At 42.8% G+C, this 25,965-nt stretch overlaps 1 protein-coding gene across 3 annotated transcripts in view; it reads left to right on the top strand.

Annotated features, from left to right (window-relative positions):
• The window catches only part of ctnna2 (catenin (cadherin-associated protein), alpha 2), a 244,686-nt gene that overhangs the window by 163,747 nt on the left and 54,974 nt on the right, over nucleotides 1-25,965 (top strand). For all 3 annotated transcript variants that reach the window (XM_057035872.1, XM_057035873.1, XM_057035871.1), the window contains one exon: nucleotides 2,637-2,789. In XM_057035872.1, the coding sequence (XP_056891852.1) occupies nucleotides 2,637-2,789 (153 nt within the window). The remainder of the gene's footprint in view (nucleotides 1-2,636; nucleotides 2,790-25,965) is intronic.

Genomic DNA, 25,965 nt, shown 5'->3' with positions numbered 1-25,965 from the left:
TACAACTTGGGAAATCACTTGTCTGTATCAGTCCTACACTCAAATGCAGAGGTGGAATTAGTTTCCCTATTGAGCATTTATGAATAAATAATGAAGAAGCTCTTTTACTCAGGTAATATCTGTCAGGTAGTAGTCAGTAAAAAATAAGAACGTTGCACTTAAAGGAATCTTTTTTTTTTAAACCCCTGGAGAACGTTTCACTTCAGTTCTGACACATGAAGAACAAAAAGAGGTCTGTAAAAGTCAACGTGGTGCTGGGCCTGTATGGATTTTGTGTTTATTAATTACTGTTAAAAAGAAGGCAGGTCCAATTAAAAAATAATTCATTGATGTTTTCAGATAATTGGGTCATTGACTCCCAATCAAACGTTTCCCAACAGGAGTGACTCTCTGGCAAGAAACAGCAGACCTTTAGGAGGGTGATGTTTTGCATAAGTGGAATTGAAGGACAATACAGATGCAACTGAAATTTTATAGAATTTAACAAAGAGTAACTACACTTCTCGGTTTTGGCTAATGTGTGTCTCCGCTAGGTAAGACGTGCCCTGCTACTCTAAAACAGCCTCCAACATACTTTGACTAAAATGTCCAGGGTTGAATCAATCAACAACACTGCTTCATACGAAAATGTTTGTGTTTTCAAAGAATATGGTTATAGAATGGTTTTGGCATTTAATTGCTTCTTAAGTGGCCTATTTGATTAACATAGAACTGCACCAAGTTCAGGATCATGTGTAATGTGTCCTGATTGGACCCAAATGCAAAAATGTGGCACCAACAAAGGGAAGTTAGATGTGACTTTTATTAATGTTATTTTCAGCAGTTGGCCGCCAGCAGGTTGACTACAGGGGAGGCAACCAGAAGAAAGGAATAAGGCCAACAGGTTGCCTATGGAAGAAAAATCTAATGCAGAAGCTCAGAGAAGCTTGTCAGCTACATGGTGGAAGGACAAGAAACATGAAACAGACAGAAAAACTGTTAATCAGGTCGTGAATGCTTTCATGTTGACCAGGACAAACATGTGAAGACAAGCCATGTCAACATATGCTGGAAAGTCTTGTATCCTGGGAGCACCAGTTGGATGTGAAGGTGTAGCTGGGAAGTGAATAGAAAATGCCCCAGCAAAGGGAAATAAGTGCAAAAGACTTGACACCATGCATGGCATTATGAGCAACTATTGTCCATAAATATTTAGAAAACACAAAATGTTTGCTGTAGGTTCTAGCGGCACAGACCAGTGATGTCTGCCTCTCTCTGGGCTTGATTTCATCCATCTCCACAGCTGAGATGACTAAGCGCTGACTAAGTCAGTAGCAGTCTGAGCATCATCATGGTATATGCGCCCGTTACACTGACCAGTGTGATGAATTGAAGTTGGTCTCTAGAGTGTTATCCCAAAGCTCCATCAGGTGTTTTTATGCAGGGTCTCAGAGCCCTGTTGATCTTGTACAGCTGCAAGGCCTCCAATATGTATAGGTTTTCTTGTAGCCACTCTAGGTGGTTACCAGAAGCTGGTACTTTGCAAATTTGGTGACCTTACTGACCCCGGTCGGGTGTTGTGCCACACACCTTTTTGTGCTCGCGGCTATGATGGCTGACATGAGCTTCCGTGTTGTGCTCAGGCATTTTATGGGCTGGCTGGTATGTCAACTACAGGGGATCCTTTCATGGATGGCACAAACCTGTAATTACTGTGTCATTTCAGTGGGAATCACACTTGAACTTTCTATCTATCGATCTATCGACCAGACCGGACCGGACCGACAGACTATCTGTCTGTCTGTCTGTCTGTCTGTCTGTCTGTCTGTCTGTCTGTCTGTCTGTCTGGATGGATGGATGAATGAATGGATGGATGACCGACCGACCGACCGACCGACCGACCGAATATTAGAACCAGAACCTACAGCATGTTTTTTAACTGAATGGTTATCTTTTTTAGGTTGAGGTAACTTACTCATTGAGAAGTCCTAATCACGGGCAACAAGGAATATTGTAATACCAAATCCCCCTTTCTCATTACATTTGAATACTTGTTATATGTGCTATCATTGAATTATTGGATTATTGTGAGTTATTTTACTAAATGTTTTATTAATATTGGTAAATGTTTTATATTGTCCTTGCACTTGTAATACTACTATGCAATCATTATTAAACACCTGTACCGATGTTGAAACAAATCAAATGTCCTGCAGAATATGGGTTTCTTTTTTCATTAGTTAGTTTTAGTTTCATTAGTTAGTCTTGGATGTTCTGTTGTTTTTGAGGTGAACCCTCTTTGTGTCAGGGAAAGAGCTGCTCTGTTGATCGTTGTTATCACGTTCATATTAAATAGCATCATGCTCTTTACAGTCTTGTAAATCAATCAGTCTCCTGCCACTTCTTTGCAGACAGAATGTAAACATAGTTTCAAGTAGCAACATTGCCCTTGTAAAAGGCTTTGTTGGAACCATAACATCCTCCATGATATTTACACTCATGCCCATTAAGGTTATTTCACTCTCATAGAAGGTTTGAATCTCTGTTGTCTTCCCCATTTCCGTCTTTACAATGATGAATTATATGGAATCATTGCAAAATGTAAAAGAGTGAATTCATCTCCACTATTATGTTTTCTCTCTCTCTTTGTTTTGCAGTTGAGAAAGGCAGTGATGGACCACATTTCAGACTCTTTTCTGGAGACTAACGTCCCTCTGTTGGTGCTCATTGAAGCAGCAAAGAGTGGAAATGAAAAGGAGGTCAAAGAGTATGCGCAGGTGTTCCGTGAACATGCCAACAAGCTGGTGGAGGTCAGTCATGAATTATATAAACTTCTCTACTCACAAACTGCACCATATTGATTGTAGCTCATCCAGTGTAGAGTCCTCACTTTTAAAAAACATATACAGCTCATTCAGCCATACCTTTTTCCACCTATCTGAAATCAGGTAGCTTCCCTCTCCTCAGCAATTTCCCCTAGCTCTTCCATCTTGTCTTGGGCCTGTCCCGATGCCACATCCCTGTGGGTTATGCCCAAAAAAAAAGGGAGGCATTGAGGAGGCATGCAAACCAAATCTCTGAGCCGCCAACTACCTACAGCCCTTCCCAGATTATATAGCCCATCACTTATCTGTCAGGTAGAACCTAGAAATCCATATAATTTGTTTCAGCCAGATCCCCTTTAACACCCAGAATATGCTTTAAAAACTCAGTCGATCAAGGTTTTGACCAGAATTGTTGACAAAGGAGAGCCCCGGAAGAATCCAACCATTACGTAAGGTAAATAAGAATTAGTCTTTAGTCCATGTATAGCAGTCTGGTACCATATGGTCCCAGACCACCACCACCACAGAAATCTCATTGGAACAGGATGAACGCCTTCCAACCAGTAGACTGGTTGGGTAAACTCCCATGCACCCTCCAAAACTCTGCTGAGAGTGTAGGACCGGTTCACTGTCCACAACCAACATTGGGTCTCATTCATGAAACATTAAATTAGTGAACAGATTTGCTCCTAAAAGCCTATTCCACTAAAGAACTACTCCGGATTCAGGAACACGTGAAACTGTGTTTGGGAAACTCAGATCTGATCATAAACACGTGTGTAGATCATGAATCAAAACAGTCCTAAATTGACAGCACGCTCCCTGTAATCAGCTATTTGCATAAATCTCCGACCATGAATTGGCAATAAGCACACGAAAAGGAGGTTTTCATTGATGTGTCCGGTTTACCTGTCAGTCATGCACAAGCAAAATGAGAGGGAACAAAAGAAGAACTTTTTGGAAGCAGCTATAGCGATTATTTTGATCATTTATGAAATTAAGTTAAAGAAGCACATTTGCAGTGATGTGCCAGGGACAGGCAAATCAAAAGCCTAGGAGGTAACAGATACAGTTATTGTGATCTATACCATCTCCAAAACCATATCGGAGGTCAAAAGAAGTGGTTTGATATAAAAATGGAGGCCAAAAAATGTATTTTTGCACACAGAAAAAATATGTCTGCCACAGGAGGAGGCAGCTCACTGTCCAAATTGTCAAATACAGACCAGCTCATAACAGGAATTATTGGGGAGAGTGCTTTGTCAGGACTCATCCCTGATGGAGACAGCGACCCCAGACCCTGGTAAAGAAAAAAATGTTCTATCACAATAGTCTACATTATGAAAAATCACAGAAACCTTTGTGATCAATTTAGTTTCGATTGAACAGTCCCATGTATGACATATGTAGCTGACATTGCTTTATGGTGCCAGTCCCTCACAGTGTTTGAAATTGTTCAAGGTTTTTTGTCAGTAGGAGAATGAAATAACCCCCTAATTGCCTTCTTTCTGCAGTGGAAATGTAAACTTCTAAATGGGGTTCCTTGGTAATACAAAGAATAACTAACTGCTGTCTTAGTTTGGATGCCACCTTGAGCACATGTCAGAAACCCATTGCATTGTTTTGTGATACTAGTCGATGAACTATTTGGTGCGCATACGTTTGTTAAGCACAAATAAATCTTACGGACCCCCCAAAAAAAAGTTGGCCCAAACAACTGCTGGATCAGCACAATTGATTAGTATGGACTGTTACCTCTGTGGCCACAGAGGTTTAGAAACTGAAAACCAAGAGACTGCTATGAAGGGGTTTGAGCTGGTTGATAGGAGATATTTACGTCCAGACTGTTGTTGCAACAGTTTTCACATCTTAAAACTTGAACCCCAATGAAGCCGGCTGCAGAACGGTCCTTGCATACTGGCACAATCAGCATTATTCATTTTGTTAAAGCAAAGTAAAAAGCTGCCAACAAAACTGTTTTCTCTGATGTCAGCTGAGTTGGCGAGGGATCTGGATAGCCTTTCTGTTGCCTAAGCTGTTTGCGGATGAGAGAGCCCAACTGATATACTGAAGTGAACTATACAAAGTAAAAACCCGCTAGATTTTATCAATTCCCAATTTTCCTACAAGAAATGTGTACACTTGCAATACATTTCTACTGTGTGTCGAGTACATTCACATAGCTCACAGCGCGCTTCAGCAGAGACAATGCAGCTCGTTCCATATCACCACGACATGACACATATTGTTTTCATACTTTTGTATTTCTGACTTTTTGATTGAGCAGTAACCCATTATAATAATATATATCTATAGAGCGGCCTTTTGTATTGAAGATGTGCTTCCGTCTTCAGTAAAGTTTCCAGAGTTCCAGTTTTATTGCTGCTTCAGTGGGAATTTGTGCATGTCAGCACTTCTCACATCCAATAGACATTATGGTCCATCAATCCTCTCATGTTAAAATGAGGTTTTCCTTTGACCTTAACTTCATCTTTGATTTTTTTTTTTCCTGAACAGTGCTGGTATTTTTAAAGAGACATTTTTAAGTCTTTTCTTTCTAAAAGCTCATCATCTGTGCTATTCTTCCTCCACACAAGAGCAGAATTTCATGATGGGTCAATCTGTTGTTATTGTTCACTAAATGTGTAAAATGTGTTTTGCCTAATGAGACAAATTACTAGCACTTACTGGCGCTTCGCTCCTGGTGACCTCATTTTATGTATCTTACAGGGTTTACTCGTGTCAAAATCATACTTTGGGGAATGCCTATTTTCTTTGGAATTTTCAGAATAATGTCCAGTTGAGATGATAGAGCTGTCGTGCCTGATGAGCTATTATGATGAACACTGGAGGGGTGGGTGGATGGAAGAGTGGGTGGGTGGGTTGATTGGATGGGTGGGTGGATGAGGGATGGGTGGGCAGGTGGATGGAAGGATGGATGAATTGTTTGCTTTGTTTATTTTCTACATAAATGTGATCACACTCTGTTATGTCTGACTTGAAAGGTAAATGGCAGAAAAACCTTCTATAATTTAATTTCAGACATCCTCCTGCTGAGAAAAGCTTAGCTTTAATACAGAGTTCCAAATCCAAACACACGTGTGTTTCAGGAGGGCATCATTTCCTCTGTAGCTGTTGATCTGTGGTTGTAGATATTGTGGCTCAATCCTGTCAGGTTTTTCACTTCACCTTCATCACTCTGTAGCTTCTCCTGTTTTGGCTGTAGAGCGGTGAGCTTCCTGTGGATGAGCATGAGCAGAGTCAGTGCGAAAGGCTTGGCTCCAGTGATTATGCATTGTCAATACAATGTACAATGAGTGTAGCCAAAAATGAAAGGCCTTCAACCTTCAGCAATATGAGGCAAAGCACAGCAGTCAACAGCGTTCTGGGGCCACTGCACATTATATTTACTGGACACATAACTGGAAAGTCTACAGATGATAACTCTTCCAACATTGTACTCTGTTTTCAGTAACCTGAACCGCCATCTTCAGTTCAAGCCCAATGTAAGAACCATGCATCCCATTTCACTGAATCAGAGATTTATGTATTTAACACATATCTTTGTGCCGAGAGAGGCACTTGTCATGTGTTGGTTTCAGCTCTCCTTGTCCACAAATGTGGTCACTCTTAATTCTGAATGAAATAAATGAAACATCAGCCACAACAAAGCAGCAGAGAAAAGCTGATATTTGTGCTATCCATTGTCAATTTCACTAATATCAGCAGTGGGCTGTTTGAGGGCTACAGCTATGCCCCACACTCAAATCACCAGCAGGCTCTGGGTTTTCTTCATCAGACTATGGGGTTGTCGTGCTTGACATCGTGACTTTGCCAATGAAGAAAATGAGTGGAACACGCTGAGTTCAGGAGAAGAATATCTGTCCAGTTGGTGACTATTTTGTCCCTCAACTTCCAATGGTATTTGAGGATGTGGGGCACCTGGGTCCAACCTTCATAAATCCCGCCGATCAGAGCCAAGCTGATAGTAACCGCATTGACCGAAGGCTCAATCTGTTTTCTTCTGTATACATTGTCCACAAAGACGGAAACTACATGGGCTTAGAGGATGTTTTTGGCCAATGTGACAGGGGCCGGAGGACACAGCCTACTTCAGACCTGGTGTAGACATCATACATGCACATTTCAGTCAGATAAAGTTACTGAGTCCTTTTATGCTCGTGGTAAAGTAACAACAACTCCAACTTCATTGTACTTGCCTGCTTTTTCTCTTTAATGTATTTTGTATGTTTCACTTCACCCCACAATTTCAAAGAAAAATCTTGGCTTAAGAAAATTCTACTCGACCTTTTTTTCTTTTCTTTTCTTTTCTTTTCTTTTCTTTTCTTTTCTTTTCTTTTCTTTTCTTTTCTTTTCTTTTCTTTTCTTTTTTTTGTTTTTCAAAATATCTTCAAAAATTAAAGGATGTCCAGTTGAAGATTCTTAAGCCATGAATTCTTTGTCCCAGATGACTGAGAGCAATCATTGACACTTTCACAGATAGCACGTATTAGGCTCTTCCACCCAGATCTGAGAACTTGAAGTGTACTCTAGTATATAGTTTGCTGGAGGTCATGAAAAGTGCACAAGATAGTAAATTCTTAAATTTCTTCGTCCCGATGTATGGTTCTTGCAGAATGTGTGATTTGTTCAATGTTGAGAGCTGTTCTGAGCGACATAAAAAGGGATGGTGCAATTGCTGTCTTGCTTTTCTGATGTGACACTAAGTGGATTACACAAGATTAGGACTGACAAAATAGGAAGCAGAAAGTAGGATAACACATGTTTCCCATTGCATTGTTCTGTGATACTAGTCGATGAACTATTTGGTGCGCATACGTTTGTTAAGCACAAATAAATCTTACGGACCCCCCAAAAAAAAGTTGGCCCAAACAACTGCTGGATCAGCACAATTGATTAGTATGGACTGTTAGATAGGAAGCAGAAAGTAGGATAACACATGTTTCCACCAGTGTTTGAACACACGCACTTCTATGGTAATACAATGTATTGCCTGGGATGAATCCTTAATTATGTCATGTGCCGACAGCAGCTAGGTCATCTTTTCTATGTAACAGATTTCATTTGTGTTTATGATTTAAGTGTCATCTCCGTTTTCCCAGAATGTAAACAAAAGGGTTTTCAAATGTGACTGCACTTCTTCTTTTATGTATTTTTTAAATATTCCATGTATAATGGATTTCATCTGATAAGTAAAGAGATTATTCACATGCTGTCCACACATGACTCATGAAAAAATGATCTTGATAGTAATTTGTAACACAAACTGTCGTGACTAGCTTGAATTCATCAGTGTATTATTTAGTATATAGATTTTTTTTTAAGATCAAATGATTTGTTTTTTATGTGTTATTCAGTACACATTAGCTGAAGTTTAAAGAAGACTTGAGTTGCTATTCAAATTCAGAAGGAAGTGACCGGTGTGCTGCTAAAATGCCTGGACAGATAATGCGCACTTTAAATAGTGATGCTTGGTCTCTGAAGGTAAATTCAATATTAAATAAGCATCATGCTAATGTGAATTAGCATCGTGAAATTGCATCATGCCATTTCAAAAACAATAGATAAAAGCACTTGACTGTAAACTGCTGGAATGCTGCAACTGGGGTACATATGATGTGACAGGAAGAGAAGGGGAACACACCTGCTGTAGTCCATGGGGAGGGGGGTATCGTGACACAGATGCAAGATATTAAAATTTGAGGATGGCAATGACAAATGCAGGAAACCTGACAGGAGATGAGATGGAAGTCTAGACAAATATCTTCAAAGTAAATCAGGAAACACTTGGCCTTAGTATATTTACAAGACAACTCCCAGGAGTTTTACAAGCTTCTGTAGGTCGCAGGATGTTGATGTTGAACCATCTCTTATGCTAGAAGACTGATTGTATGCACACAATAGGCCATGATTTAACATTTTTCTCTATCAATAATAGAATTATCTTTTTTACACTAAGACAAAAACAACATGTGTTTTCTAAAAATATAAACCCAGTTTTGACTTTTTTTCTGTAGTTCCTCTATTCAGATTTATGGTAATGGAGTCATCAATCACAATGCTCAGACATTTGTAACTGTGAACCTCCTCTATGTCACCTGGTTCTAGAGTAGTTACAGAAGGGATCCAATGGCTGGAGCTAGAGTCATTCCACAGCATAGTACATCCACTACCAAAAAGACTCTTTTTCATAGCCTAATATGTGGAAAGAGACGTCTAGAACTTGGACAATAAATAGTTTGTTGCTACATAAACCTACTAATAGACATTTTACATTTTACTACTAATAGACATTTTACTGAAATTTCTTTAAACGTTATGTTCTCTTCTTCAATTAACTTGTAGTAGCCGGCTTCTGCCGTATTTGTTCTCGCGCATCAGAGCGTCTGGCTGCACGTTCATATGTGACCCACTGAGTAGCGACGACGATACAATGATATCACAAACACATATTGCATATCTTAACTAAGTTGTTTCTCTTTGCTAACTAGAATTTTATTCAGCCTCCTACCACGGATGTCATTTTTATGTTATCGAAAAGTTAAGTAAACATATTTTACATACTTTCACTTCGACTTACAAACTTGTAGGCAGCACAAATGATTTATGATTTGTTTTATTGTGAAAAATATTGCAAAGATAATAAGATAAGGGGAAAGGACTGAATCAAAAGTGTACCTTTGGACACAAACCTATTATTACTATTTCGTACAACCTACATCTACCCTACAACCTACATCTTTGTCAACATATAAACAATAATTACAGTCAAAACAAACCAGCTGGTTGAGTTGAGAAGTGGATTTATCTTTAATACATCCCTGCCATCTGTTCAGTATTATAGGGAGACATTCAATTAGTTAACTATGAGGTAATATTGTGCACTTAGAAGCTTAATTATTAAGATTTAATTGTCTCATATTAATGAATATCAGCAATAAGTTGGTCCTTCAGTGAATGTAGTCACCATTCAGACACAGAACGGCTCAATAACGCAACACAGGAACATTCATTTACAACAGAAAGGGTAAACCATCAACGGATTTTAAATTTATTATCAGGGCTATTCCACATTTTACAACCTTGAACAGAAACACATAGGTGCTTGATATCAGTTCAGCCCCCAATCAGCCCATTAACCGTCTCATGAAGGCACAGCTACAACCAGGGAAACTGTCAAATGAACCCGTAAGAACCTGAGCATAGATTCAAAATATCGCCAAAGCTCAAACCCTGATGGGGCTACAGAGGTTTCCCTGTGTAAACATTTTTATGGCTGATTTGGAATCAGACTTTAACTTAAGAATTGTTCAGCAATGATAAAGAATTTTTCAAGGAGGCAGAGGGTGGCTTGTAACCCACAACCACAAGTTAGACTAAAACACTGTGATATTTACATTCAGTATCAAAAATGCCTGTTGTTTGCTGGTGGTCTCAGTCCAAACTACACAAACATCAAATTTTGATTCAATATAGGTGGCAACAGCTCCACCTGTCTTTAATCTATCAGTATGAAAAACATTGTAGCCCGATGTCTCCATCAGAAATAAATTTAGGGTTCAGAATGAAATCAGCATTGTTTCCTTGGAACCAGCATCATTTGCTTGGCTAACACACACTATTGTGAACAATTTTAAAATGAACCACGTTTAAAATCCGATTGTGTCCAGATATATTGTAAATGTAGGTCAGCTTCCACATTAGCAGATGAGAGTAGTAACATCTTATCAACAATCTCTGCTTAGCATTGCTTGACCAGACTGATTTTGAAACCAAGCAGGATCTCAAATTCTCCAAGGATAAGTTAATGTCACACTCCACATGTATTGGGTTTGTGCAGGTTGTCCAACAGCCTCCGTTCTCATACATCCATTAACTGAGTACTAGCATTACAGCAGGACAGTCTCTATCCCACATGTGCCAAATGAGTCAAAAGAGAAGGTACATTCTCCACAACACTCAACACTTGTACATCAATGTACAGGAATCAGCAGTGAACGCAGGCATCCGGTTTGTTCAGGGGTTCTCGGCAAACAACACATATCCCAGACTGGAGAAAAGGGCTACAGCAGACAATGCACATGACTTCTGGGGTCAGCACAGGATGGAGAAGACCACACTGCAGGAGGAGACTGGGCTATGTTTGGCTGTCTTGCTGTATATCTTGTTGCTGTGGTGCCACTGTAGTTCAAGGTAAAGACAAGCCACACTACAGCAGACTCCTGGCTCCCCAAGGTAGCAAAAGACAACGGAGCCCAGAGCAGGAGGACTAAGCCAAAGACCCTGAGTAGTTTCCAGAAAATAATGGTAAATAGCGTAAAAATTAAACACTTTGAATATGTTGACAAACAGCAAGGTAAAAACCCCTTTAAGAATAAAAAGGGCACCAAAATCCATCATGCAATCAACATACAACAGACAACCACTGAAGAGACAATCACCATGTGAAATGTGGTATTCTTTTAAAGAGAAGGAATAAAGTCAGTGCTGAGATTCACCACACCACAAAAAACAGAATGATAAATGGCATTAATATAATTTTTTTCTGATTGTGGAGAGGGCTGACATGATCCAAACCAATGTTTGCCACTCCATAATGACTTGGTTGGTTTGACTACTTATTAGTTGAATCTGCTTAAAAAAGCATAACAAACTCATCCCTGTACCTTCTTCTCTCACTCTTGGCCAGCTAATGGTGCAAACTCGTTCTTTGGAGGCGCCAAGTTAGGACCAGTTAAACAAGATTCAGATTCCTTTATTTGTCCCACAAGGGGAAATTTACAGCGCAACAGCAGCAAAAGCATAAAATATAAAATAATCCAGGATAATCAGCCTTTTGTATCCCTGTACATAGTACAGAGGGTGTATACAATATACGTATCAGAATATATAATATTCAGTGTGTGCTTTCGGACATTATGTTTGTTGTGCAGCCTGACAGCAGCCAGCAGGAAAGATCTGCGATACCTCTCCTTCACACAGCGAGGGTTGAGCAGCCACTCACTGAAGGAGCTGCCTCGTGCTGTCAGGGTGTCCTGTAGGGGGTGGGACGTGTTGTTCAGCATGGATGACAGCTTAGCCATCATCCTCCCGTTTTCCACCACCTCCACTGAGTCCAGGGGGCATCCCAGGACAGAGCTGGCCCTCCTTACCCGTCTGTCCATCCTCCTCCTGTCCCTGTCCATGATGCTGCTGGACCAGCAGACTATAGAAAGAGTCAGATACAGTGTTATTGTTCATAGGTTTTAACAGAACCCGAGAGCAGGCCAGGACACGGTGGTAAGAGGGTCAAAGAGTTTTATTTACAGGGGGGACAACACAAGGAAGACAGAAGCAGTCCTCCAGGACTGCAGAGAACTCGGGAACAGAAGCAGTCCTCCAGGACTGCAGAGAGCTCGGGAACAGAGGCAGTCCTCCAGGACTGCAGAGAGCTCGGGAACAGAGGCAGTCCTCCAGGACTGCAGAAAACTCGGGAACAGAGGCAGTCCTCCAGGACTGCAGAGAGCTCGGGAACAGAGGCAGTCCTCCAGGACTGCAGAGAGCTCAGGAACAGAGGCAGTCCTCCAGGACTGCAGAAAACTCGGGAACAGAGGCAGTCCTCCAGGACTGCAGGGAGCACGGGAGTCGACGTCGGCACTTCACAGGTCCACGGGTGAGTCCTCCAATGGAAGCACCCCCCCTGGACTGCAGAGAACTCGGGAACAGGTTCTGCACTTCTCCGGTCCAGCAATCGGCGTGAAGACCTCAAACATGCAGAGAAGAAGGACCAAGCAAAGTCACAATACTCCACAACACAATACTCCCACGAAGCCAACCAACACTCCACAAGCGAGAACAAACCAATACTCAACAAGGGAAACCAACCAACACTCAACAAACGAAAACAAACCAACACTCAACAAGGAAACCAACCAACACTCTGGCCCTGATAGGCAGGCACACCCTGCTTACGTAGGCAACAGGAAGTAAATTGCCTACAGGTGCGCCTGCTTGCCGCCAATTGTGCTCCACGACGCCCCCTGGAGGACAAAGCAGGCACAACCCTGGACCCCAACAGAAAGTCCTCAGGAGTGGTCCCTGCACACCAAAAGACCTCAGTCTCCTGAGCAAGAACAGTCTGCTATTGCCCTTCTTGACAAGGTCATTGTTTAGGTGAACACCCAGGTACTTCTAGGTCTTCACAACATCAACATCCATTCCCAGGATGTTCACCGGTGCAGACGGGGGCTTGTTACGCCTGCGGAGATCCACCATCAGCTCCTTGGTTTTATTGGTGTTGATCTGGAGGTTGTTCCGCAGGCTCCAGTCCACAAGTCCTGAATAAATCCTCTGTACTCCATATCATCCCCATCAGTGATGAGGCCGACAGTAGCAGAGTCGTCAGAGAACTTCTGGAGGTGGCATGATGACAAATTGTATGAAAAGTCTGTGGTGTAGAGGGTGAACAGGAAAGGATCCAGAACTGTTCCCTGCGGGACACCCGTGCTGCAGAGAAGCCGATGTGACTCGGAGCCCTTCACCCTCACAAACTGTGGTCTTTGTGTAAGGTTGTCCAGAATCAATGTTGTGAGGTGGTGATCCACCCCAGCGTCTTCATCAGATGAAACGTCAGAGCTACAGGCCTGTAGCTGCTGAGCTCCTTGGGATGCGGTGTCTTCGGCACTGGAACAATGCAGGACGTCTTCCACAGCTGTGGCACTCTCCCCAGCTTCAGGCTCAGGTTGAACGTGTGACTGAAAATTCCATACAGCTGGTCTGCGCAGGACTTCAGGAGCCTGGAGCTGATGCCATCCAAACCCTTCGCTTTCCTGGCCCTGTTCTTCAGGGCCTTCCTCACCTGGTGTGTTGTGAGGGACAGGCCGGAGCAGGGAGGTGTTGGTGGGGGGATGGGCACAGGCCAGAGTGTGAAGTGTCGAGCAGATGTAAGTTGAAAGTCATGAGAAAAGGGGAGGGGGTACAGGAGGAGCAGAGGATTGCAGGCACAGACAGTGGCAGGGGTTGCAGCAGAGGAGACTGGGCTGGGGGAGGGGTGGGTGCCTGATAAAATCTGTTGAAGATCAGGTCGTTTGCCCACCCTCGGTCTTCCACAGATTGGGACTTATGCTCCTTCAAACCCGAGATGGTCTTCAGTCCCTTCCAGACCCTGCAGATGCTGTTCTGCTGCAGTTGGTGCTTCACCTTCCTCCTATAGCTGTCTTTCTCATGCCTGATCTTCCTCCTCAGTTTCCTCTGCACAGACTTCATGTCCTCTTTGTCTCCAGACAGAAAAGCCCTCTTCTTCTCCTTCAGGATAGCCTTTATGTCTGGGGTAATCCATGGCTTGCTGTTGGAGAAGCTCTGTACAGTCCTGGTGGGTACGGTGTTCTCCACACAAAAATTAATATAGTCACTGATGCAGTGGGTGAGATTGTCAATGTCCTCCCCATGGGCGTTGCTGAATACAGCCCAAAGGGTTGTGTTGAAACAGTCTTTCAGGGCCTCCTCGGCTTCTTCGGACCAGTTCTTCACTGTGTGGGTGACAGCAGGCTGCCTCTGCACCAGAGGTGTTGGCATAGAACAGGTCCAGTGTTTTATTGTCCCTGGTGTGGCAAGTGACGTACTGGGTGAATTTGGGCAGAGAAGATGATGGAGATGCATGGTTGAAGTCCCCAGAGATGAGGAGGAGGGTGTCAGGGTGCTGTGTCTGCAGCCTGCTCACTGCTGAGAGCAGGACATCACAGGCTGCATTGGCGTTAGCAGAGGGGGGGATGTACACAACCACAGCGAGGGCATGTGTGAACTCCCTTGGCAGGTAGTGAGGCCTCATGCTAACGGCCAACAGTTCAATGTCCTGCTCCCTGACAGTGATGTTTTTTTTGGTTTTTTTAAAGTTGTCTGCATTTAAATCAATTAGGTTTAGAAGAGCAAATCAAACCTGAGCAAAAGATGCTTCCATCAAGTTTTCTTTAAATGAATTAAGCAACTGCAGAAAATGTCATAATCTCCCACCAAGCTTTGTTGAATCTGAAGAGGTAAGACAAGTTTCAAGGGAGCTGCTCCATAGCTGCATCTCCCCTTCCCTGAGGTAGAAAGTCTTACTTTGAATGTGCTCTTCCATCATCAAAGGGGCTCTCTGTCTCATGTAATATTAACAAATGCAAAATTAGCAGCAAACACCAGCAGCAATGTTTACACAGCATTAGAAGGGCGTTGCAAAGGCACATACAAGCAGCTGCCTTTGTGTTGGAAGCTTAGAAGACTCTGACACCCCCAGCAGGTGGCAAGATTATAGTATATACAGACTCTGTGTTTAAGTTGACTCATTCTGGCACCCTCCATCTGTCCTCTGCTGGAGCCTATTCCGCAGCTTTTGACGCTGCTTGTTGCTTTATCACCAATAAGTACTTTGTTCTTTTCTATTTGACCACAAAACTGAAACCAAAGTGCTCTCTGTGGAAAGGTGAATGCGCTGCATTTTGGAAAGCTTAAAGTGATGCTGGTAAAACAAGCAGACAAGAAGTGTATCAGTGATAGGGAGGAGCTTATCTGTCAGGTTGGGTTTTGTTTTGTTTTTTGTTTTTAAGCAGGTTTAAATCTAATCAACAGAAAGCTTTCAAGCTGAAGTGGGATGTCACTATGAAGTCAAATTTGCTGGAAATGAAGCCCATTAATCACACAGTGCTTCATTTAGTCATTTTCTATGTATAGCTCTCTCTGTGACAAAGAGAGAAAATGTGGCCTCGCTTAAGGAGAAAAGAAGAGAAAAATGTTGGGTGCTGCAGTAATGCCATCAATTTTCATTAAGGAAAATGGATCTTGTCCCCTAATGAGAGCCACAGCTTTTTTTATCAGAGTGCACATGCAGAATAATGCAAACTAGGATGCACAGGTGCCAGCACTGCTATTGACTGATAGTCAGATAAATGATTAAAACAAACCAACACCTTTGTTCCACAGAACTCATTCGGACAGAGTAGCTTATATATTAGCTTAAGTTCCCTGGGAGCTTTATTCCAGTGCTACAATTATATGTTTCATATGAAAAATTCACTACCCCATTGGGCAGTGGATCTCAGTGAGCAAAGAACAATAATTGTGAAACATTGGAGAATTATGGGTAGATGGGGATTTGTTCCATTTTAAATAAAGGGTGACTGGTTTGGACAGGATTTGAATTCTGGCACTGACAGGAAAATATGGCTGCACTAAGGAGCACTATAGATAATTGGTATCATTTTAGATGATTAAGACCGATGCAAAAAAAACGAAGTGGCTTGTGAAGAGGTCATTAAGGGAATCATGTCTAAATTCTTCTGATGAAATATTATACATGCAGGAGTTCAATTATTTACTTTATGGACAAAAGTCCCTAATTTGGGGACAGCAGCAATGAATGTCATTGAAGATGACAAGTGGTTTCTGAAAAGGCAATGAAGACACTATCTTTGTCAGAATATAGCAAGCATCCCTTAACAGAGAGGGAAGCCTGAGCAACCCTATGTTGAGTGATCTCCCCAAACACCTATCCACAACCATATGTGGGGGCTCCACTCTCTCCTGGCACTTGTGGACCTAGGGCATCACCTGTTGGGCATCCCTTCAAGTGGTTTTAGGGGCCTTGTCTAGCTGATAATTACTTCTTAAGACTGCTGAACAGAATGCCATCTGGAGCTCAGTCCACGCTGACGTACGGCATTACAGCGTGGTACGCTGGTGGCACGGCCAAGAACAGAATAGCCCTGCAGAGGGTCATAAAGACAGCGCAAAAGATCATTGGCTGCCCCCTGTCCTCCCTGGATGACATTGCAGATTCAAGGGAGTTAAAAAGGGCAAGGAAGATCCTGGCTGATCCATCCCACTCTGGCAGGAGCCTCTTCAACCCTCGGCCCTCTTGGCAGGAGATACAGGGTTCTAAAGAGGCGCACAAACAAACTCAGAGACATTTTTTATCCCTGGGCAATAAGGCTCCTGAACAATAGCCTCCATGGCACATTGTGATCCAGAGAGAATAAGGTTTTAGATTTTTAGCACTTTATTGCTTTGAGTTGTAATATTTAGTATATAAGTAGAACAATCTTTTAGATTTGTTAGCACTTTTATACTGTTATATTTTTAGTTGTGATATTTATTTAAGAGCAAATGGGCTTTTTCTATCGCCTCACAGTAAAAACTGTATTTAGTCCATTTCATTGTACTAGACATCCCTCTGACCATTGATCTTTAGACATGGTTTCTTTTTTTGTTTTTGATCATCTAACATCACCATATCAACTGTTACAGAAGAAGAGTGTCAGAAATGATTTAGCAAAACAACGAGAGGAAGCAAATTGGTTGCCGATGCCGTGCCAGTTGAACATTTTGCTGTTGCTCCTCGAGCAAATCCTTCAGACTTGGGAATTTCAATGCCAATTAAAAAAGTTGGTGGGACATGCTGAGGCCACCAGAAGCAATGGTTTATGCTCAGTTGCCAACTGCTTTGTGCTTTGTTCCTCAACTTCTAGCATGATTTGATGACGTAGCGCTGTTGGCGCTAGCTTAGCAGTTAAAAAGGGGGACAGAGGGATGGGTGGATGGAGAAATGAATGATGGATAGAGGGACAAGGGGATGAAGGGACTCCATCCATGACTCCATCCGGGACAGCAGAGAGGGATGGATGAGGGGGATGAACGGACAGAGGGAGAGATGGAGGGATGAATGATGGATAGAGGGACAAGGGGATGAAGGGACAGAAGGACGGATGGATGTGTGGATGGAGGAAGAGAGGGATGGATTGAGATGAATGATGGATGGAGGGATGAGGGGATAAAGGGTCAGGGGGACGGATGGAGGGACTAGAGGATGAAGGGACAGAGGGACAGATGAAGGCATGGATGGCAGAAGAGAGGGATGAATGATGGATGAGGACAGAGGGAGGGACGAATGAATGATGGATAGAGCGGCAAGGTCAAATCCCCACTGTGTTGTTGCCGATGTGTCTGGACAACAGCGTCCCATCCCTGGCCCGAGCTCCACAGGTCTAATTGCTCTGTGTCGTCGAGCTCGTTTGTGTGCAGGTTGTAATATGTTTAATTTCGGTTGATAATGATGAGCATTTGAAGTGAAAGGACAGGCAGGACCAACCGGCGCAGATACATCTTGGTCATCCTGGCTGTAACTGCCAGGAAACTGTATACAATTGTCAGGTTTTGGGGGTTTTTTTGGAGGTGAGGGTTTTCTCTTAGGTTTATTTCCCCTTATTTTCCCAACTTGAAAAGGAATTGCAAGATTGAAGGTTGAATAGGATTTCACTCAGAGGCAGCAGTTTGGGTTTCAGTTTTCTCTTTTATTATAATTTTTCCATCAGGGTAACTTCTTAGTTTACAAAACAGACAGCCCAAGATCACAATAGCAGGTAGCCCAGTGCCCAATAGGTGAAAAGCCTTGAAAAAGAAATGTAAACATATGGAATAGTTCAAAATAAATGAACATGTTTAAGAAACTTACAGACATATTACACATAAAACCCAATAACCCTGAATATTTCATCAGCTGTACTGTACATGGTCAAGCGCAAGTCTTCGGTCATTTTCTCGTCAATACAATCCAACAGCTGGGCCTTTTTGACTTCTCTTGAACCCGTAGGCTCACCTTGACTTTGAAGCGCTTCCCAGTCTTTTCTCCATCTGAAAAACTCCCGTTGGCAGCGATTGAATCTTGGCAGTGCTGTTGGCTTTAGCCTAATTGCTGGAGTAGAGGAATTTACAGTCGCTGCTGCCTGTGGCACAGGATCCTTCTTTACAGTCACCTGTATGAAGTCCGCCTTCCGTGTAATGAGTGCAGGAATGGAAAGCTCAAGCTCCCTTAGTTAATCCTGGATCTCTCTCTCTCTCTGGTTCTGTCCTGGAATCCGCAACTTCCACTTGTTGTATTCCTCTTTTGCTCTCTTAAACAGCTCCTGTAGGTTATTGATGACATAGTCATACGCCCCTGGGCCATCTTCAGGTCTCATGGTTTGAGCATGGTCATGTACAGTCTCAATCAACAATGCACAAGTCAGCTTGTGAAAGGATGGACCATAGGCTCTGCTGAATGAGGTTTCTACCTTCGGCCAATCTCATTTTACAATCTGATGTTTTCTCAAGATCAGGCCTCAGTTGCTCATCCAGTACAGCTTCCTCACGAGTCTTTCTGCTTCCTGATCCGCAATTATCCCAGCTTGTAGGTCATCATTGGCTTCCGTGAGTTTTTCCGCTTCACTTTTGAGTTTACTTAAAATGTCCTTAAGTTCCTTCTCATTCATGTCCTCATAGTTTCGGGATATTGTGTTGCAAACTTTTGTAAAGAGCCTTTTTTGCAGTTTTTCTGTCTTTTCTTAGCTCTTCCACCGTTTTCCCAGTAGCTGCGACTGCCATTTTCCAGGTAGCTCTCCAGACAGATGTTTTCACTTTCAAGTTTTGTTTTTTTGAGGTGAGGGTTTTCTCTTTTTCTCTCAGGTTTATCTGCCCTTATTTGCCCTACTTGAAAAGGAATTGCAAGATTGAAGGTCGAATAGGATTTCACTCAGAGGCAGCAGTTTGGATTTCCGTTCTTTTTCCCTTTTTTGTTTTAATTTTTCCATCAGGGTAACTTCTTAGTTTACAGACAGACAGCCCAAGATCACAATAGCAGGTATCCCAGTGGCCAATAGGTGAAAAACCTTGAAATAGAAAAGAGAAATGTAAACATATGGAATAGTTCGACAATAAAGAAATGAACATGTTTAAGAAACTTACAGACATATTACACATAAAACCCAATAGCCATAAATATAAATGTGCAAACTCACAATAATGTAACCAAGCAAGTAGGCTACACCATAATTTCATTAAGACAATCAGGTTTAACATCAGAAAATGTAAATGTTTCTGAATGTGCAAACAGCAATATCCCTCAAAGCTCAAAATCCTATCATTGTTTAACTGTTTCAGTCGCTATAAACTGCAACAATGTATCCGTTTGGGCCTGCGCCTCTCACTGAACACCAACATCCTAATTGTAAGCAGCGCTACTTTGTGAAAGTGAATGTTCTAATTCAACAATCAGCGCCGTCACAATGCAGTACTACGTCTTCTTCCGACACGCTGAAGTGGAAGGCTTAAAACAAGTTAAAATGGTGCTTACCAACTGTCCCTCCAGATCTTGCGAGCAAACACCTCAAGTATGGTTTCGTTGCTTTCTGGTTTGGGAGTGAGAATAATTGGAAATACCTTGCAGGTGTGGAAAGCACGCCTCTGCGTGGTGACGTTACAAAACCTTTACCCTATCCTACTTGCAATTACACTTACCCACCACCAGGAACCACTAGAGTGCCGAGCAAGTAACAAGGGGTTTGGCTTTACAGCAATGGTCATATTATGTTGCCGTGTGGCAACAAACATTCTAACAGTCCGGGTCCTTCAAATCTGCACCACTTATGTGTCAAATTAATACAGAATCCAATCCAAGTGAATAGAATAGCATTTTTGTTGAATGATACAGGAAGTGCAGGTGCACATTGTTACCGGTGCTATTCACCCTGTTGGCAGCTTTAATGACACACACTCTTTCAAATCATAATCATCAAATCAACTGCAATTTAATTAATCTGTATTTATCAGCGTCTGTTACAGTTGTCTGTAGTTGCTTTATAGAATCCCCGGGCCTCACTACAATTACCAACAGCGGCAGGAAATCTCCCCTTTGACAGGAAGAAACCTTGAGCAGGACCAGGCTCATATGGAGGGCAGAGTTTTTTCAGTTTTTCTTTTCATTCCAAAGCTGTTTTAGCTTCATTTCCTCACATGACCAAGAGTGGAAGCCTTTGTCACAGCAAATTAGGACTATATAAATAAAGCTGAGTTGCTTTGACCTCAGGGGATGAGAAAAACATCATCTGTCATGAAAGACTTCATCAATGCTCCACATCCACATGGGTATTTTCGGGAAAGCCAAACCAGATTTGGCATTTTAGCACTTGCGAACGTGCGGTTAATCTGTGGACCTAATCCACGTTCTTCCACACTGGCCTCCATGCCTCCTTTTGCAGGGCAACAGTCGGGGCCAACTTCTGGTTGCTCTTTCCCTGGAGGTTTAGCTTCACTTCATTAGCACTCATATGCTCATTCAGCTGTAACCATGGACACCAATGAAGTGCAATCTCTCATTGTCTGCAGTATCTCTGTCTTCTTTGTTCTTTCTCCTTGATGTCAATGTTTCTGTTGCATTCATGGGTACGAGCAAAGTCAGCTAAGCTGTCTTAGTCATGGGGCATTGTCATTAGCCTTTTGGGTGGGGGGTGTCCTGGGAGCCTACAACACAAAAATGCTTCATTGAACTCAGGGTTTGCAAGCTTGGAGATGCACCAAAGCAATTATTTTTCAAAGTCCAACTGCTTTCGTCTCACAAATTCTTGTTGATGTTACACCTGTAATCTCGATCTTCCTAATGACAGATACCGACACTCTGAGGCCATCAGCCTCTATTAAAGAAAGTAAACTGTTAAATAAATGTTTGTTGTTGTTTGTAATGTCCAGTAACAACTCAGCACATTGGAAGTGTTGTGTCATTAAATAAAGCCAATTCTAAAAAGACAAGTTATGACCACAGCATAGATGGTCACACTTCATTCAGTGGGGAAGTCGCTTGGGCAGCAATAAATAGAAACAAGCACAAAGACACTACAGTTGTGCAACAACACTGAAGAGGAGTTACAGCTGTTACTATGGCAACTATTCCAAGGCTTCTTGGCTTTGCCATTTCCAGCCAGTTACCCTGAAATTTTATTTTGTCTGAGCGATGTTTTTTGGTACATTAGCTCACCTTTTCTCATGACCAACTTAGCAGTGTGCTGCTAAATTCACACATCTGCAAACCATTTGCATCCCTCTGCGTTGTGTTTTGGGGCTGTCGTTGTTTTGGACTTGTGGGCATTTGAACTAATCGAAGTCAATCATCAGGTCCTTTTCCGTTCCATGCTGTCAAAGCTGCACTGCTGCCCCTGTGTTTCTGTCCCAGCCATTGTCTGTGTGCTGCATATATGTTCGGTGGTAAAGACCACAGAAGCACAGAAGTGATTGCAACTGTGACACCAATCTGGGGCCAAAGCTGTAAATAAAATGACAACTCAGATCTGATTTGATCGTTTTGTTACTTTAACCTTTGAATTTATTTAAGATGCATTTGATTTCACTGAAATCTCAAATCTATGAGCAGGTCACTGCATTTGCACATATTTGGAAGTTGCACCCTTGTAACTAGCCTGATGTTAGTTGGGGACAATTGATAGTGCAAGACAGGACACTGGGGTCTTTTTTTCACTTTTAATGGTCCTGTCCAGTGCTGAGAGGCTTTAGTCCATAATGTTGTTATAACCTTCAAGGCTGCTGGCTGGACCCTAATTGGTCACAAGACAGCGTCATGCTATTTGTGTTTCTCCAACCAGTTTAATAGCAACATAGGGCCAAAATTAGTCGTGAGGTCGTTTGTTTCTTTGGGTTTTGTGGATGCTATTTCCAGCATTCCTTAGTTTGCAATAATCGTCATTGATCTTTTGTTTTGTTAAAGTGAAGCAGCTGAAAACTGAGCTTTAGCTTCTGAAGCTCAGCTGCTCCCACCCTTTATTCAGTGGCCTCAGAACACTTTAGTCATAAGTACGCCCAGGGGATCCTGGGGGATTCAATTAATTGGAGACCCAGGGCAAAAGTTAAGTATGTTGCTTAATGAAGTAATTAACTGTCACTGCATCAAAGGCTTGTGGTGATAGCAAATGTGATTTTGTCTGGTCACTCACATCTTCCATTTACTCTTTTTCATTACAATGAATATGAAATCTAGGTCTTCGCAGATCTCACTTTTTATCATATTTTCTAATATACTTGTGTTTTTTCCCCCACTGCAAAACATAGGTGATCAAAGCACACAAGGGGTTATTTATGATCATCTAACTATGAATCACCTTCCATTAATGATGCAGCCCCACTTCCTCCCATATGTGCACATGTATTTGGGCTGATTGGGCTCCTCTAAAGGGTTTGGGCTAATGTGAATGAGGGGCACAGGGAGGGGAGGGGGTTTGAGAGGGACCATTTGTCACCTGTCTCCAGAGTGAGTTCACTCTAACCACCACTGTGAGAAGGGCCTTAGCAGCTTCACACATCCATGATGACCTGTGGGAAAATTGAGCAGGCGTTACTATAAAAATAGTGGCACGTCTACTTTCCCTGTGGTACAAATTTAAGACCTCCATCCTTTTCATCTGTGTTTTTCTTCTCCGAAGGCAGATGCTTGGAATTAAAGAGTCACTGTAGACCTTCAATTGTCATTGTTTTATTCTTCTTCCGAAAGCGAGGGTGTCACTGAATATGATATCATTGCTTCCTTCTTAAAACCCCAGTTAATCCAGCTTCTGTTGAAGTTCCTTCCTATTTTGGTCATTTCAACTCACTAAACCAATCCCAAATTCAAAGGTTGACTTATAAAGGGATGACAAAGTTGACCTTTCCCACCACATGCCTTTATTATCTAACTCCACTAATCATGCTTCTCGTATTCCTTAGACAGATGTGAGGAGACACGGGGATGTGACATGGACAAATGTCAAGGTCTTGCTGTGTTCACATTTGTGCTCCGCTCTCCTCGTCTCTCCTCCTCTCCTCTTCTCTCATCTTCCCTTCCCTTCCCTCCTCTGCTCTCCTCTCTTTTCCTTCTCTCCTCTCCTCTTCCCTTCTCTTCTCTCCCTTCCTCTGCTCTGCTCTGCTCTGCTCTGCTCTGCTCTCCTCTCCTCTCCTCTCCTCTCCTCTCCTCTCCTCTCCTCTCCTCTCCTCTCCTCTCCTCTCCTCTCCTCTCCTCCCTCTCCTCTCCTCTCCTCTCCTCTCCTCTTTCTCTCTATCAAGAGACATGTTTTATAGAGAGAAGGCAGTCCCTTGAAAAGCATTGAACCATTTGCTGCCCTGACACCCTGTGTTCCCTAATGTGATACACTTTAACCTGCTTATGTCAGCACTGGCCAATACATTGTTCACACAGGCATCCGAGTTGGGAGCTGACAGCTCCTGATTCCAACAAATAGAAGCACTCCTATGAGACCAGGACTCCATTCTATATTCCCCTGTTAGGTGTTCTGCTCCCTCTATCGTGACACACATTTATTTACTGTGGAGGTTTCATGCTGGCTTGTGTGTGTGCGTGCATGTCTGTGTTTGTGTTTGTGTTTGTGTTTGTGTTTGTGTTTGTGTTTGTGTTTGTGTTTGTGTGTGTGTGTGTGTGCGTGTGCGTGTGTGTGGAGGGTGGAAAGCCTTATTTCTTCAGAATTGGCTCAAATATGAAGCCTTATTCAACGTAGCCCCTAACAACACCAATAAACACATTTAGATTGAATCTTATTAAAAATTAGTAGAAAATATCAGGGTTCCTGGCTTAATCAATCAATCAATCTTTATTTATATAGCGTCTTATACAATCAAAATTGTTTCAAGGCGCTTTCCAGAATCCCAGGGCCTGACCCCAGACAAGCAACAGTGGCAAGGAAAAACTCCCCTTTAACAGGAAGAAACCTTGAGCAGGACCAGGCTCATGTAGGGGGACCCTCCTGCTGATGGCCGGCTGGGTAAAGAGAGAGGAGAAGGGGGAGGACAGGTAGAGGATAGGATAGGTAGGAGAGGAGAGGAGAGGGGTAGAGGAGAGGAGAAGTAGAGTGAAGGGGAGGTAGAGGAGAGGCGAAGGAGGAGGAGGGGAAGGAGGAGAGGAAAGAAGAGGAGAGGGAGGGGAAAAGGAGAAGGAGAGGAGAGGAGAGAGAGGAGAGGAGAGAGAGGAGAGGAGAGGAGAGGAGAGGAGAGGAGAGGAGAGGAGAGGAGAGGCACAGAGCACAGAAACACACACAAAAAATATGATGCACAATCACTTCAGCGGGGCCGGAGGTCATTATGCAGCTCCGAGGGCGGCGATACCTGTAAATAAATAGGGGGGGGGGGAAGCAGAAAAACTACACAAGAATCAGCATAACTAGTCTGCTTGATGAGGAGAGGAAAGGAGAGGAAAGGAGAGGAGAGGAGAGGAAACCATGACCCAGTGGAGTGACAGAGGCCTGTCAGGTGATCATGTTTCCGGACCCCGGCAGCCTTGGCCTATAACAGCATAACTAAGATGTGACCTAACGATTAGACGACCCCCTAAGTATGATAATTTGTCTGTCTATGATAGTAACTGGAACTACTGAATTAGTAACAATAAGCTTTTTCAAAGAGGTAGGTTTTGAGTCTGATCTTAAAAGTAGCGATGGAGTCAGCCTCCCGTACCTGGACAGGGAGCTGGTTCCATAGCAGGGGGGCCTGGTAGCTAAATGCTCGGCCCCCCATTCTACTCCTGGAAACTCTGGGAACCACAAGTAGACCAGCATTCTGAGAGCGGAGCGGTCTATTGGGCTGATAAGGTATCACTAGCTCCTCCAGGTAGGATGGAGCTAGGCCTCTGAGGACCTTGTAGGTCAAAAGAAGGGTTTTAAAAATTATTCTAAATTTAACAGGCAGCCAATGAAGCGACGCCAGTACAGGAGTAATATGATCTCTTTTGTCAATACCTGTCAGAACTCTGGCTGCAGCATTTTGGATCAACTGGAGGCTTCTTAAAGAGTTGTTTGGACACCCTGATAATAAAGAGTTACAGTAGTCCAGCCTGGAAGTAACAAATGCATGGACTAACTTTTCAACATCATTCCGCGTCAGCAGCTTCCTGATCTTTGTGATGTTCCTCAAGTGAAAAAAGGCACTTCTAGAGACTAATTTAATGTGTGAGTTGAAGGAGAGATTTTGATCAAAAGTTACTCCTAGATTCCTCACAGAGAGACTAGATGTTAATGAGATACCATCTAGAGTGATCATGTGATCTAATCTATCCCTGAGAGGTTCAGGACCAAACACCATGACCTCAGTTTTTCCTGGGTTAAGGAGGAGGAAATTTGAAGACATCCAGGACTTTATGTCTTTAAGACAGGTCTGGAGCTTCACTAACTTCTCTGTCTCCTCGGGTTTCATGGATAAATAGAGCTGAGTGTCATCAGAATAACAATGAAAATTTATCCCATGCTGCCGAATAATGTTCCCTAAGGGAAGCATGTACGATGTGAAGAGGATTGGTCCGAGTACAGAACCTTGAGGAACTCCATGGCTA

Source organism: Takifugu flavidus, chromosome 6 (assembly GCF_003711565.1).
Source record: "Takifugu flavidus isolate HTHZ2018 chromosome 6, ASM371156v2, whole genome shotgun sequence".
Taxonomy (NCBI): Eukaryota; Metazoa; Chordata; class Actinopteri; order Tetraodontiformes; family Tetraodontidae; genus Takifugu; species Takifugu flavidus.
This window is presented reverse-complemented; position numbering and strand designations above follow the sequence as displayed.